Source organism: Rhopalosiphum maidis, chromosome 3 (assembly GCF_003676215.2).
Source record: "Rhopalosiphum maidis isolate BTI-1 chromosome 3, ASM367621v3, whole genome shotgun sequence".
Lineage (NCBI taxonomy): Eukaryota > Metazoa > Arthropoda > Insecta > Hemiptera > Aphididae > Rhopalosiphum > Rhopalosiphum maidis.
In genome coordinates this window covers 35,976,064-35,992,991 of record NC_040879.1, presented here as the reverse complement: position 1 = coordinate 35,992,991, position 16,928 = coordinate 35,976,064, and the positions used below count along the sequence as shown (strand labels likewise).

Here is a 16,928-nt window from a genome sequence, read left to right as displayed (position 1 = left end):
CTGTGTGGGTTTCAAAAGTTATGGGGGCCAGAACCCCGCTGGTTGCTGGTATGATGCGAAACGATTGACACCAGAGAGTGTTTTGGACGTTAAGTAACAACCTCCGGTCACTCGTTGTTATACAAAAGATTTAATATGTTACATTATTATGATTCATATGTTATGCGAACCACGATATACACGTCATACGGTTCTATTATTTATATTTGATATTATTATTATTAAGATCACAGAAAGCGGAAAACACGTGAACGCTCCTCCCCCCTCCAGGCGATATTAAATAAGTACAAAATTAAAACGCGTCCTTAAAAAAAAAAAAATCCTGGCTACGCGCCTGCACTCCGAGACAAAATTAATACGGCGCGCGAGATCGCGGACGATAAAAATTCCAAAAATTTTTCAAACTATTTAGCGAGCCCGCGAGGCGTATAGATTAATAGATGTTGATTTTGGGCGCTGAGGTGGTAATGTGTGTGTGGGGGGGGGAGAAGCTAGAAATACCCCTCCTCGCACTTCACAAGCGAGCGACGTCGAGATGCGTCGTCGCGCCGTCGCGTGCAGCGTTTACTCACTATTTTTTTTTTATTTTTTTCTGTCTGTTGTTTCATTCCCTCTCGTCGTCGTTTGCGTCATTCCTCTCTTTCCTTCTGTCGCGGCGCGAAAACGCGCGCGCCCACCCGCGGTCGAGCGCGCAAAACGTTACGCACACGCGAGCAGATACGCGAGACATACGCGCACCGCCTGGACGCACCGCACGTCTTCGCTCTCCGACCGAGTGGCCCGCAAACACGTGCAGCGCGCGATGATTTCACTGGAAAAGATACCGCCGGGTAAGTACACACCACTGCACGCGTATATTATTATCGTAATATATTAATTATTTAGCGCCGTTTATAATACGCCTAACCGGACCGTCGTGCGAGAATATCTATATCATAGTATTGTCATAGGTAGTGACGATTGTGTTTGTGGGAAATTTCCGTTTTAGAAATTTCAAAAATGGAAATACCGCCGTTACGAGACAACCTTTTAATGATTATGTTTTTATAAGTTTTATCGATATTTACGATTGATTAAAGGATATAGTACGGTTGATTTTAAAAGATTAAAATTCATAGTTATACAATATGATGAGACTATATAGGCACTTGTATAATATTAAATTATTTATAAGGTTTATTTAAGATTAATAATAAAGTAAAACTAATGAAATAGGTATATTTTTGAAATTAATATAAAAATATTTCAAATACCAATGATCTAATATAAGGCTGTAGTTAAAATAAAGAATTAAATTATACATATATTCCGCAAATGTCTAGAGATTATTTAAATTTAATATTTTTGTGTAAAAACCATCATTTATTAGTTATTACGCTCAAATAATTGCAATATTATTAAGTAAGTATATCCGTATATAATGCCTGTATAATATGATTATCTATACATATTATACTAAGCTACTTGCTACTATATAAAATACACATTATGCGTATATATACAATGATTTATTACATCTACAGAGTATTAAAAAAATATTAAGGTTCCCAGTTTTACCTGTATATATGAAATACGTCAGTCAACTCTTGTCATAATAAATCTCAAAAAGTATAGAAAGAATTTAAATAATTCAAAATTCATTTATATTATACTTAAAATACTAATATTGATATATATCGCACCTATGAACTACAATATTTAATAAATTATTTTTTTTTTTTTAAACATCCTTCATTAATGTTTATTTTTTCTCGCTTTTTTTCAATGATGTTTTCTAAATTGTATGATACAGAAAAAGCGTCTATTTCCATATATTTGTAGTAATCTCAAACGAACTTAATCTAAAATTTTAAGGACATATTTTAATTTACCTAGGATTATTATTTTCCATTTCATTTTACCGGATATACCGAACAATTTTTTTTATCTTAATACAAAGTTATTTGTATAGGTATCTATTTGTGATAAAATGTGAAAATTTGTTTTTTTCTACAAAAAACGATTAAGTTTATGTTAAGTTATCAAGAGTACCTAAAACGCTATTGAGTTTGAGTGTAATTTTAGTTTCAAGTGGATTAGTAATTCAAAATTACAAACAATTCGAGATAGTGACGTTCGACATAAGAAGTATCTACTTAATATATTCTATATACCCATGCTGGACCGGATAAAATCATTCATAATGGGTACTTGAGCGGGCGTTATTAGGAGTTGGGCGCCCGCAAATTGCTAAGAACTGTATGTTTGTAAAATGAAAACAATTTCAGCAATAAAACGTGAAAAGAATCAAAGGAACTAATTTAAAAGTACCTACTGCACAATTTATGTAAATATATGTTTTACTACGCTGTAATTTTTTTTTTTATTATTATTCATGGGCTCGAAGCTTATTAACTATCGTATAGTGTTTACATTCTTTATACTCTATATGTATATCAGATACCTACTTAGTAAGTACGGGTATAGGTCCTGGCGATCCTGCAGCGGTGTTTTTTTCGTAGATCCTGGGTGTGACTAATGATTAATCCAGCTCTAAATAAAAAATAATAATATATGTATCGTCTGCATGTGAGTAGGTATAAAAGCTTTGTGGTAGATACCTAATTGCTGGCTTTATTCTAAATTTCTAGCGCGCTGTATAGCACACCGAAATAATTGAATAATATAAAAACACTAATGTTGTTGTTGACTTACTGAATTTATATTTATTATTATATATTTTTTTCATTTTCAATTTTTAAAATTCTTATTTCACAAACAATATTGTTAAAACATTAATTTTAGTGTGTGACATCAGCAACATCTTGCTTTGGGCAACATGGTAACATATTTAGAATATAAAAATATAATAATATGTTATAGTTTACATTATAATACAGTTTAGGGGGTAGTAATTATTGCTTTCTTTGTCGCTCGTCGGTACCTATATACAACTAATTTACGAAATATATAAAATTATATAAACATCATTAATTGATTATGTTGAAAAATATTATAAATGTAAAACATGTATGCAGCTAGTACATAATATATATATTATATATTTATAATTATATGATACGGTACTACAGCTACTTCGGTGATTTCAATATATTTTTGTTATATAGGTATATGTATTATAATTTTTGACTGGAAACGCTGAATTAATTACCCTGTGAAATACGATGACTGATTTCTAATACATTTTTTGTTTTAATATAAATTTAACGTGTCAAATTGAACTATATGATTCATGTAGCCCGATAATATTCAACTATTATCGCTTAAGAAATTAAAGTATATTTCTACATTTCGAGCTCAGAAGGCTTGTATTACCTTATTCGATTTGTTTGCTTTCTATGACTTAAAACTATTTCTGATAACAATAAATAACTATAAACTAATATTTTACATAATTTATAAGTATACTATAATTAATAACTGCATAATATTATTTATTATTATTATTATTATTATATTGCTATAAAATCAAAGTATATAACATAATATGAATATTATTATTCTAACTAGCAGCAGCTATTACTAAAACATATAAGTAGGTATTATGCACAGACGCGTAGTGTGTATAATATATTATTTATTTATTGTGCCACTCAAATCGTACCTATGTGTCATGTCTGCTTATTTCTATAGTAGGTATGCAACTATAATTGTCTATAATATTCAAAAACAATAGCATATATTTTTAGCACCTATCGCATTAATCAAGGGCAATTTACACATTATTAAATAGGTATACATTAACAAACGCTGAACTATCTATATTAATGTTATATTATTATAAGTTATAACCTGCAACTTGCAGTATTTTTATATAATGTCAAACAGTGTTATGCCTAAGCCTAATAATTCATTAAGTTACCTAAGCACAAAAACCTAACGTATGTGTTTCAATAAAAATTAAAACTAATTTTATTAGTAGAATTGATTATTCTATAATGCGTTTTAAAATAGGCAACAGCTTTTTTTTTTTGTCAAGGACAAAAAGTGAGAAGTTTCAGTATCTATTAACATAATGTACATTGCTTAAAAAAATATCACTATATATTATGTCAATAGTATTTTGAATTAGTTTATACTTCACATTTACATTTTGTCATTTGTGTGATATAAAATTATGTTACTGTCAATAATGTGAGTTTCCACAATCAGTTACGATAAGCCATAAGCCCACAAATATCTATGTTTGGTATATGTAATATAGAATACTATGTCTGTGTTTGTGCCCAGTATCAAAAGTGTCATATTATAATGATTAACATATTTTGATAATAAATAGTATACAAATAATATTATAAAATATCTCGTACGATTTGTACTATATAAAAATAATGTTTTTATATCATCTATTAGGTATTTATTAGAATACATTTTGTGATTCGCGTTAATTAGAAATTAATGTTGTTCTATATAAAATATACTTAAATACGTAAATCGGGACATGGACATTATGTTGATCTATAAAATAATATTAGATACTAATATGAAAAATATTGTTGATAATATATTAATAGGAAATATAATGTTTTATAAAATTACTTTTTGATATGTAAGTACTTATGTTACGTTAAAACCAATTTAATTCATTTTTAAATTGGCTGTTCACATATCAAACCTCTTATAGAGAATAAAAAATATAGCATTACTGAAAATGATATAAGTATGTATAATACATTTTATTGGCGTATACATTACAGTAAAATTAATGGTTATTATTAATCATTTGTAGGTAATAATAGATATTATATATTTTCACGAAGAATATACTACATCAAAAATTATATATACTGAGCAAACAGGAAGCACTCAAAAATACAATACTTAATGCAGGGAAATTTGATCCTAACTATTCTTTAGATCACTATTAATTACTGCTGATAGTATATTAAAACACAAGTTATGATACTAATGTTACACTACAAATCGTGGTTGAAGATAATATATAAACCAACGTGTATTTTAGCCTTTAGGAATTTAGGACTATAACTGAACCGGAATACAAAATTTAAGTGAATGACTGAATAAGTGTACTTAGTAGTTACCTAGCATTTATTTATTTGAAAACGAAACGAACCTTAAGAGGACGCTACACCCGCATATTATGTTGTCATCATATTATTACATACCCATAACATGGCATTGTGTGTTCTAAATAATCCATTGAATTCTGTTATAATATTAGAATGAATTGACTTATTACCGAATTTAAAAGTAAGAATATTATCTCGTGTGGCTATTTTTTTATATTTCAATTTTAAAAAGAGTTATAAGCATTTTAAAACCAACAAACAATTTACAATTTTGTAATTCTCGTACAACTTTAACATTAAAATAAATAAGATATTCTTACGCGACTCACTTGATAATATTCTTACTTTTAAATTTAATAATCGGTCAATTTACACTAATATTAAACATAATAGAATTTAAATGAATTATTCAAAACGTATAATTTACAATGTTTGCGTTTAATACACGAAAACGAATTCCAGTGTATCATCCTAATGGTATTTCAACATTTGACATCAATTTAAATTATAGGTTGTTATAATTTATTTTATATTCTAATATTATTAAAGTGACAATATAATATTATTAATTCAAGATTTTAAAACTATAAATTGAATATTGCATAATATTATATTATATTAAATCACTGATTTGAAAATCAGAATGCCTCGATGATATTTTAATTATAGGTATACCTAGGTAGCTAGGTAATAATAATAAATAATAATATAATTTTGTTTATAAAATTAAAAAAAAACTCCAAATCCTTTTTAAATTCTTACAAATATAAAATGTTATACTTCATAGATTATAAAGAATAGCCTATTTATATTTTTGGTAATATTGGATTTTAAGTAATGGTAAATAAAATAATTAAAATAAATTTTATTTCAAACAATGTCGTCGTATGTTATTTGTTTTTTCGTACTGTTTTCCTGAAGTGTATGCCGATTTGTCTAAAAAAAAATAATGGGGTATTCAAAATTTTGAAATATTAGAATTTGATCGAGGTGTTATTGGGAAATTTGGTTCATTATATTTTCATAAAGAATGTTTTCCAAAAAAAAAAATCATTAAAAAACCATTATTTAAAATTTTTTTTAGCACCGTTTATCTATAATATCTTAATTATTTTTTGGTCTTCTCAGCTCTCAAAACATTTCCTTTATATTTTTTTTTATCATCAGTTATTGTATTTGCAAAGAGTTAATATCGAATAAAAAAGTCGTAAAATGTAAATTAAAATGTCATTGCCTATTTTTATTTCATCAAAACTTTAATTAAAAGTCATGTTAAAACATCACATCATTATGAATAATATACAAGCATTTAGACTGACAATGATACATAAAGTTGACGAAACCCTATACTTTTACTTTCCCGTGGGTATTACAAATATTACGGCGTTGCTTTGATTTTATTGTACAATAAAAATACTGATTCCGTATAATTTATGAACAATTAAGGAAGGTGGTCATAAGGCAAAATCCATCACAACAAGAATTGCAACAACAATTAATTATTAATCTCTGTAATTGATATAGTCGATGTAAAACATAATATTCGAATTGTGTAAATGCTATAAAAAGTATCTATTATTTTAAATGGCTCATAAATATTTTACAAATCTATTATTATAAAAATATTTTAATAAATAAAACATTTTTTTTTTTTTAAACAATGAAAGATTTCTACTTTATGATTTATGAAATTATGAAACATTTAATTATGACACGGATCGTTAATTACGTTCTTCAGATGCTCAATTCAAATGAATATAATAACTTGGTTTCTAAATAGTAATGTTTATAAACTTAGACAGGTGTCATTTGTTCAAGCATTGATAAGTATTTGAGATATAACAATTGACAATAGCAACAGTGTACAATTATTAAAACAAATTTTAAACACCGACTAATAATAAAAAAAATTACATCACAGGATATAGACGAGTTGAAAATCAGGCATTGTCTTACGCACTAGAATAATTGGCCAGCTTATTATCAATAATTAGCTTTTTTTAAATAAAAATATGTATTTTACATTTTACTGTACATATTAAAATGTCTAGATAACAATAATTATAAATAGCTTCATGCAAATATAATTAATGCATTTTGTGCTTATATTTATATACAATTATACAAAGAAACAATTCCAATGTTAAAGATATTTACGTGAAATTGTATAAAATGTTTAAATTTATCAGGTATTATTATTCTCAAAGTCAACTATGTACCAAATAACAACAAATTTATCATGATGATAACTAATATAGTAATAGTAATTTAGTAAATTGGGTTTAACGTTATTATGACGTTATCTACACATTTTGTTATTGTTTCGATTTAAATAATTTTTGCAGTGCGTATACTCAATATTTATAGAATACCTATTCGAATATATTATAGTTATACCAATACCTTTAACCTACTTTTTATTTTTATTATTCGTTAATATTCAAATTAGAAACATGATGTTCAATAACATTTTGATAAATTATGTAAAATTAATTCAATTCTAATTATTATATAACTAAATAAGCAATAGGTTGGTTGATAGAAAAATGTTGATGATTGTTCACGAAGAAAAAAAACTATCACAGTTTATGCTGCTTAGGTTTCAAGTATATACTTTGTTATTCAGTACAGATTATTTTATTAGATGTGTTAAATTTGAATTTGAAATTTCAAAACTAGTTTTGTGTAAATTCTTGATTCAAAGTGAATACTAAGACTTACAGTTCTTACAAAAGTCTATACATATATAAATACATTTTGTATTCAATCATAATACATCAAAAATCTAATTTGCTACCTACCAGAAATCATTGTCAAAGTACATTTAAGTATTTTTATTGCCACTGAATGTGACGTAAGATAAAAAAAAAATAAAAATAAAAAACACCCATCATTTCAAAGTCAATTAATTTACTTCTTAAATAAGTACGGTGACTAATTTATATAGTGTTATAGTGTTGTTGATATATTGAAATGGGAAGAATTTTTAATGACTTATGTAAGACAATTTATAATAAAATATTTATAAATATAGGTACAATAGGTACCTACAACATGCATCTTATAAATTATTATGATAAAAACTAAAAACTGAATGTGGTAATATAAATAAATAATAATAAGAAACATAAATAAATAGGTATAAAAAGCTTTTATTCCTAATTATCATAAATACCTGCTAAGAAAATAAACCGTGAATGTTGACAAGTTTCGCATACGAAAATAACAAATATATATGCACGTCTTAACGTCTACAATATTTGCCGCGATACGATTACGCTCGTTTGAATTTTTACACGAAAAAACGCGTACTTTATATTATAAAATATCGGATTATTATATTATATGTAGCTTACAGGATATCTGTCTTAGACATTTCAAATTTTATGTCTTTATTCTATACATTGGGAAAATGCAAATGTTTATTATGTCATGTATTAATATGTTTTTTAAACTGTAGATTTATAATATATTTGTTAAAAAGACAAGACCTATATTTTGTGAACCGCAATTATGTTGCGTTTTTTCAAAGTAAAAATATAAAACGAGCACAATCGTGTTACAGCCCTGCAATATTATTATACTCCTACAACATAGTTCTGTTGAGTCAGAGGTCAAGATAAGTCGTACCGTAGGTCCATTGCAACTGTGGTCAGTGCGTAATTTCAAATTACGTGTTTTAATAGCAAAAAAAATGTACATCTTACAGTGTAGACTTACACAATAAAAATGTATACATAGATGAACAAGAATCGAATAATTATGTTACTTAGATTATTACAAATTAACTAAATTATTTATTATTTATATAATAATTGAAGAAAAACTACAGTAATAGTTGATAACATTTTATTCATTATTCAATTAATATTTGTTAGCAATCTATAAAGGTATGTCTGATAAAAAAAAATAATACAGAATAATTATTACACTATGGGTATTGGGTAAATGTATTTATGTATTATTATTACGATACCATTAAATTTTCAAATGGGTATTACCTATGCGTATTCATAGTTATATATAGTTATTATTTTAATAAATGTATGTACATGTAAAAAATTGATATCAATCAAGAATTATTATATAAGTTCACGATACATGTACTATGTATTAGTTAGTAATACATTATTGCCTTAAATCTGATACGGTTCAATAGGTTAGCAGCATACCTATACATTGTGACATCTGTGTATTCTATTAGAATTACCCACTCTTTGGATTTATATACCTATCTTTATTGCTCAATTAGATATTACTAAATAGTACAAATAATTATAATAACAATTAATATTATGAAGTGTTCGAACCATGTAATTTTTTAGGAGCTACCGGCAACCTAAACATTATTGTTCAGAAAATATCCAGTAAATTAATTGTAGCTATGTGACTATGTGAATGTAACCATACCACAATATGCAAATCTGATGAAAACCATTGCTATTTTCAACACAATTTATGTATAGGAAGTATACATATTCATAGCATCATAACAAAATTTAACATAATATTACGTTTACAGAAATTACAAATTTAAAATCAATAAAACGATTTAATATTTTCTAACTGATTTATAACCAATAACATTTTTTTTTTTAATTATCCAAAAAAAATTGTATTATTTATTGCATTCTGTTGTTGTATGTATATTGTATACAATCGATACAACTAACATGTTGATTTGCTTAAAATGAAATATACTTATTTATTTATGTTTTTATTTAAAGTCACACAATTAAAAAAAATAAAATAATTTTTTAATGTAGTTATTTAAATTTCAAATTCAGTGTTATTAATATAAAAAAGAAAACCCTATAACATATTGTTGACTATTCATATTTTCTAATATTTATGGCTAGTCTGTTAAATAGCCAAGATTTTTATTAAATAGCTATAGGAAAAATTAAACTATAGTGGTATAATATGAGTATAGCACTCGTAATACAAAATATGTAATTATAATACATAATTGTTTAACTACGCGTATCTTGTTCAGTATTTAAATTAAAAAGATTAAAAACATAAAATAACGTAAAATATTATAATTTTGACATTGTATTAACTATTATGTTTAACATAGGTTAGGTATACGTAGATTTTTTTATATAATACTACCGGTTGTGTATAGGGTATATCATGTAGTAGGTATCTACGTAGACGTTTATAGTTGGCAAATACTTATTATTATTTTTTTACGTTGGTTAACACGATCACAAACCATTTGAAAAACACAATACAATCGATATACTGAATACACAAATATAAAATACTGTGTCAACCACAACAAAATAGTTTCGAAATCATAATTTGGTAACTTAGATATTTAGCTAATTAACTATGTAATTATACAGTCACATTTAATAGAACCATATTTGATTACGTGTACTTATTATTTTAGACTGCATTATTGTAAGCGACAAAAACATATATAATAATAATACACGCATAATAAATACATGTAAATAATTGTAGTAAGTGGCCATATTTCTCCATCGTCTATAAAATAAATGAAAGGCACCAAATTATTTTAGTACGCAAGATAGCAGAGTGATGATTAAATCTGGCACTTATTCGTTGATCCAGAAATAATAATATATTATTATACCCACATAAATATGAAATATAAAATTTACCAAAACAAAGTGTGTGTATTTATAAAGACGAGTTTATACGCAGTAATGAACTAAAGATGTATCGTTCGTCTATGTATAAATCGTTAAAATACTTTACTTTAATCGATATACAACGATATTTGGTATACATTGACGATTTCTTAACTTCCCCATATGGAAATTAGCGACGGGTAATTAACATTAAATATATTAGTTGTCGGGTTGCCAAACGGAAAATATTGTATTTAATGTTTTTACAAATATATTATATACAGAGTGATTCTTTTAACATTAAACACTCATTATTTTTACATAAAGTTTTTGGGAAATATTTTTTACACGATTTAAAACCATAATAATATTTTTTATTTATTATTCTAAAGCAGAATAGTTGTTGAGAATTTCGATAAACTTATAAAAATCGAATTTTGAGAGCATAGTTAATTAGTAAAAATTCAAGACTCAAAAGTAATTTTAGAGTTTAAATGGTGGAGCGGAATGACATAAGTGTACCTATCATTATCTATCGATCTATTATTTCGTTCATAAAAACCTTAAAAACTTATTAAGTTATAACTCGTTCAAAATTTGATTTTCATTTATTATAATAATAATATACCAGCAATCCTTTGAAATTTCAAATTCAAAATCTATTATGTATATTGTATTTAAAAAAAGTAAAAATCTTAAATAAATTATATTGTAAATGTATATTATATAAATACTTTATCTAATTAATATTATTATTACAATTTTTATTAATTTAAACTTATTAATTTTATCTCATTTTACTCTTAATTTAATTTTAGTAGTACGTATGAAATAATAATATTAAAAATGTTTGAATTTGTATGTCTAATAACTATAAATATTAAATCATGTATTTTATGTATAGGTATATACTTATATATATATATATAAGTTATATATGCCAGTTTATACTTATTGAATAATACCTATTGCCAAATTTATTTTATTTAATTAGATTTTACTTCCGTTAATAAAGATTATTATAAAATAACAATAAAAAAATAAAAAAAATTTCGTAAATGTTGTTTTGTAATTATTTATTTAAATGATGGGGACAAAATGTTTTTAAAAAACTATTGTAAATAATATTATAAATTGCTTCAAAATTAAAATATCAAAAGAAAAGCATATACCTACTTTGAGTCCTAGATAATGTTCTTAACATATTTACTAGAAATATAATATTATACGAGCAATTTTTAAATTATTTTGTATTTTTTTAAATAGATACTAACAATAACAGTTTAAATAGGATTTTTTTTTAAATTTGATATCATGATATGCGTTAGTATTAGCCGTTGACATGTGGTAAGATATCCACTCTTAATACTTTTTGAAATAATAAGTGATAAAAACCATTGATTAAATATACTATTTAATATTTTGTATATTTTATCAATGCAACTACTACTAAAAGAATCACCCGATATTGTTATTTTGACTATACTGCGTTATGATTATTGATAACCTGAAGGCTGTAATAATAATTTTCAAGTAAATTTATTATCATTCCTCTAAGGTGTGCCCAACCTTTTTAAACTTGTGGGCCATATTCAAAATTTATATTTATATTACTTCATGGGTTTTTTTTTGTTCATTCTAATTAAATACAATATAATATTATCTTTCTTCATTTATCGAAATCATGAGCTTAACGATTGGTTAAGGAAAAACCAACACACGTTTTACACTAATTTAAGTCTATTCAATATTCTAAAATCTAAAATATTATTTTTTTCATATTCAAATCAAAAATTATTGTAAGATACATTGTAATTCTTAAAATGTTATTATAATAAACTTTTAGATTCCAAGCGGAGCGATAAATGTATTGATTTTACAATAAAATGTATTTTTTTTTATATCCGTATACACAACAAGTTGTCAATAAAATGCTTTAATTTTCAATTTGAAGGTGGATAATAGTCATCTGGATCTATGTTGTACTTTAGAGAAGTTAAAAATAAAAATTCCCAGTACGTTTTTTTATAACCGGGAAAAACAAACAAGAAATTATTAGTTATTATTATTAAAATAATTGTCTTGTAACTACGGTTTTTAAAATTTAGACAATCTTTGCATGTACAGTAGAGCGGTACCCATTTTTCTATCTTTTTCATTTAAATCATAATTATAAATTTTATTTATAATATACAAATTTCCAATTTTATGATAACTATGTTCACATGGCTGGTTGAAAATTTGGAAAAACTCTCACGGGCCGTAGGTTGGGTACACCTGCTCTGAGGGATAAAATAATTTCTGGATTTTTAATTAATCACGTTATAATGACATATAAATATGTAGTAAGTACCGCGCAATACCTAATGGGTGAATTTCTCGTGTATGAAAGGTTCAGTATAGGCAACTGAAACTACAACATGATAATTACATACGTAAAACCCCTTATTAGTTGTCAGTTATAATCCACAATATTATATTATTATTATTATTATTATTATTATATTTTCAATAATATAAATTTAATATATAATACATACATTTACTTCTTATTTTTTCTTGGAATGTGTAATTAATATGAAAAAATTGTTTACATTATGAAAAGCCATTCTAATGATACGTTCACAATAAATAAGGCAAATAACTAAATATTACGCGTATAGTTAACGCACAAAACGTTTTCGAATAAATACTAACACGGAATTAATCATGTCCTTCGAAATGTTTAATAATACGAATTATTTTTTTTATCAACTAAATTAAATGCTTTTTTTTTTTTGTATAAATGCCGATTTAATATTTAATTTTAGTTATTGTAATTTTTAAATAATTCAATGATCGACGTAGAGCGATTCTGTATTTTGTATTTAAATAATTTATTATTCCGTGCATTCGGTGAATTCATACGTAGACAATAATATGTTATTATTTTCCATTTATTTTACACGTCGATTTTTTCATCAGAGTTTTTCTAATAATATTTTTTTTTTGAAGATTATTTATTTTTATAGGTAATTATGTCCGTGTTTTTTTTTATTTGTTGGCGATTGAAATAAAAATATCTAAAATTGTTATCCACATGTTTCTATAACTTTATTATCTCGGAGCAATGCTGCATTTTTTTTTATATATAGAACTATAACTATAACTACTTCAACTACACTATTATAATGGAATGCTATTTCCATTGTATTAATTAACATTTGGATATGATTTTGAACATTTAACGTTTGATTTGTCTTTTGAATATATTTAAACGTATACGCATATCACTTACTCTATAAATTTAATTGTTTTGTACTGCTTGATTATTAAACTCTATTTATCTTAATTTATATAATTTTACAAATGCAAATATTTTATAAATATGATTTTATTCAAAAATAGTGAATTACTATTAAATTAAAAAATTAAAATGTTTTAACAACTTTTTCAAAAATTATAGTTATTTTGTTTTTTCTATAATATTTGCATTTTGATATCAATTAACGAATTCATAAGTGGGACAACAAATGCATATTGTACAGGGTTAACCATTAAGTTATTTAACAATCTATTTTATTAGGTACCTAAAAATTATATACACTTTGTAACATATACATTGAACCTTTTTGGTGTTTAATTATTATTAATGTTTGAAACCCATTAACATATTTTACGAATATTGTATAATAAATTCATATCTAGAATAAATATTTATTTCTAGTACTCTAATTATTGTGTATAACGTATTGGTGCTAATTACATAATTCTATAAAAGCGTATACTTTAGCTTTAAAACGTTTTGAATATGTCATTAACATTTCAGTTTTCATAATTATTATTGTTAATGTAATTAGAATAATATAAATATAATTTAAACTTAAAAACCTTGGGTAATTGAACTAGGAATTTCATTTTGTTTCCAGTGAATAATAAAAAATGAAAAGTAATCTTGCAATAATATATTTAATTCGTATATTTACTAATACCGTATGTTTACCTACTTATTGTTTAACTATAGGTACCTATATGAATACGTATTTTATTAACTGAATGTCGTCTGTGGCGTATAGCGTATTATAGATACTAATATTATATACTTATGGATTTATAATACATAGGTGGTATATATAAAGATATTTTAATAATCGTGAAGCTTAGAATATCTATTTAGTACTATTTATAGATAAAAAACTATTTAACTATTTTCTCTCTCGACTGAGTCATAAATATGTAGTTTATGTCTTCGTTTGGCAATAAATCTAGTATAATTTAAAAATATAATAAATCTTTAATATTGATAATTCATCATCATATTGAGTGTAAGTTTATTATTCTAATATAATGTACTCGAGTACTCATGTACTCTAAGTATGATATGAATTTTTTAAAATTTCATAATTTATTTATAGTCCATATTATATGACTATAATACGGTCCACGCAATTTTTATTTGCGACAGATTACAGTCCGGGTACGGTCGACCTTCCGATGACTACAGTATACACTTTTCGTTGTTTTAATTTTCTATTTAAGTCAATTGAGTGTATACACTGTTGTATATATTTGTGTATATTATTTTATATGTTACCGCGCGCCATGAGGACAAATTCAGGAAGTAATTACATTACTTAGCCACTTAGGTAATGTTTAAAGTGTCAATACAGTAATTATGCAGTTAAAAGTTTTCGTCCTTTATAACAGACAACGTTATATAGGTAGTAAGTTTTATGCGCTTACATTTCTATGCAATTGTTGTACTACTATATATTTATAATCTTCAATAAGCTACAGTCCATGCTCGACTGGGTCGACAGGCCGCCTTGTGTCTACTCGTATTAATGTATTATGCAATTCGTTCGGTACAAAAGGAGATAGCTAGGTCTGCGGAAGTGAGTTTGAAAGTGTCTCTGGACTTTAATAATCCAGCTGAATTTATCAGCATTTGTTATGTTATGGCACCTAACATAACAAACAGTGATATAATGTCATTACATGACGGGCATCTATTTGATGGGCACCTATTAATAGTTATCGCCAGTAAATATAATAATATGTGCATGGTTGTGTCCGTATGTGTACATTGTACGTACTAGTGACTTTTCACATTGATAAATCATTTTATCGTTTTTAATTTGATAAACATTGAATGTTCATGTTTTTTATTTTGAATTAAATACTTTTAAAATTATTCATGTTATACTGAGTGATTCTTTTATTGAACAACACTCATTTTTTCAAAATCTATTAACGTTTTTGAAAATAATTTTTGTCTACATAGTTTCTAGTCAAAGAGCATGCTGTAAAGATCAGTATCCGTCTTTTACTTTGATACTTGAAATAATATAGGTACATACCTATTTCTTTCAATAGGTACTAAATAAAGTGTATACTATATAGAACTTTTTCTTTTGAAATATTGACATGATTAAAAAATATTGCCAATTTATACGTTAGTATATATGAAGGGCGACCAAACGGTCGATCGCAAGCAATTTTAAAGTCGATCATGTTAGAATTAATTTTAGTAATTAGAAATTAGTTTATAATACTTGTTGTATATGATAATTATAGTTATTCAATAGTATAACAATTTTCTATGGAAGTTGATCCTCAAAGGTGTAGTATATTTTTAGTAGATCGTGACCAAAAAAAGTTTGGCCTTTTGGTTTATTATGTTTACACACTCCAATGCCCATCGTAAGTTTTAATGTCTTAGCTTCTTTCTGAATTGATTTTTTTAAATAACTTTTAATTGAGTAGATTAATTTACTATCGAACTGTGAGATTCTTTTTACTCCAACAAGTAAATTGTGCAAGGTGTAATATTTGTTTTGGCACTCTTCGATAAACTAAAAAAACCTATAAGACTTGTAACAGGTTTAAAATATATACAATTTTTTCTATGTCTACCAGGTTTTAATTTTAATTAAGCAAAGTTGAATCTACAATTTACAAGACTGTATAGACTTGTAGTGTAACATATTCACATGGCATTATACCAGTACTATGGCATTTACAGTATCAACGTAGGTTACAATCTCATTTAAATATTTTTAAACCAGAATTCTTGATTTCCTACGTATTCTACGTAATGTTTCATTTTAAGAGTATTGCTAGAATTTTAATTTTATCTCGCCTATACTAAATTTGTTTGTTTTGTTGAAAACTATATTTTATATTAATTTTAATAAAATTTTAATTGACTTTAAAACTCAAAGAATCTAAAAACATATAGTTAATATCATAACAACTAAAATTTCAATTGCGGTGATTGTTTTATAAATGTATGGTGATTGGTGATTTATTAATA

At 25.3% G+C, this 16,928-nt stretch overlaps 1 protein-coding gene across 1 annotated transcript in view; it reads left to right on the top strand.

The window, feature by feature from the left end:
* Nucleotides 1–679: 679 nt before the first annotated feature.
* LOC113557244 (alpha-tocopherol transfer protein) overlaps nucleotides 680–16,928 on the top strand; it is a 42,908-nt gene continuing 26,659 nt past the window's right edge. The window contains exon 1 of the mRNA XM_026962655.1: nucleotides 680–830. Within this exon, the coding sequence (XP_026818456.1) occupies nucleotides 803–830 (28 nt within the window). The 5' untranslated portion in view covers nucleotides 680–802. The remainder of the gene's footprint in view (nucleotides 831–16,928) is intronic.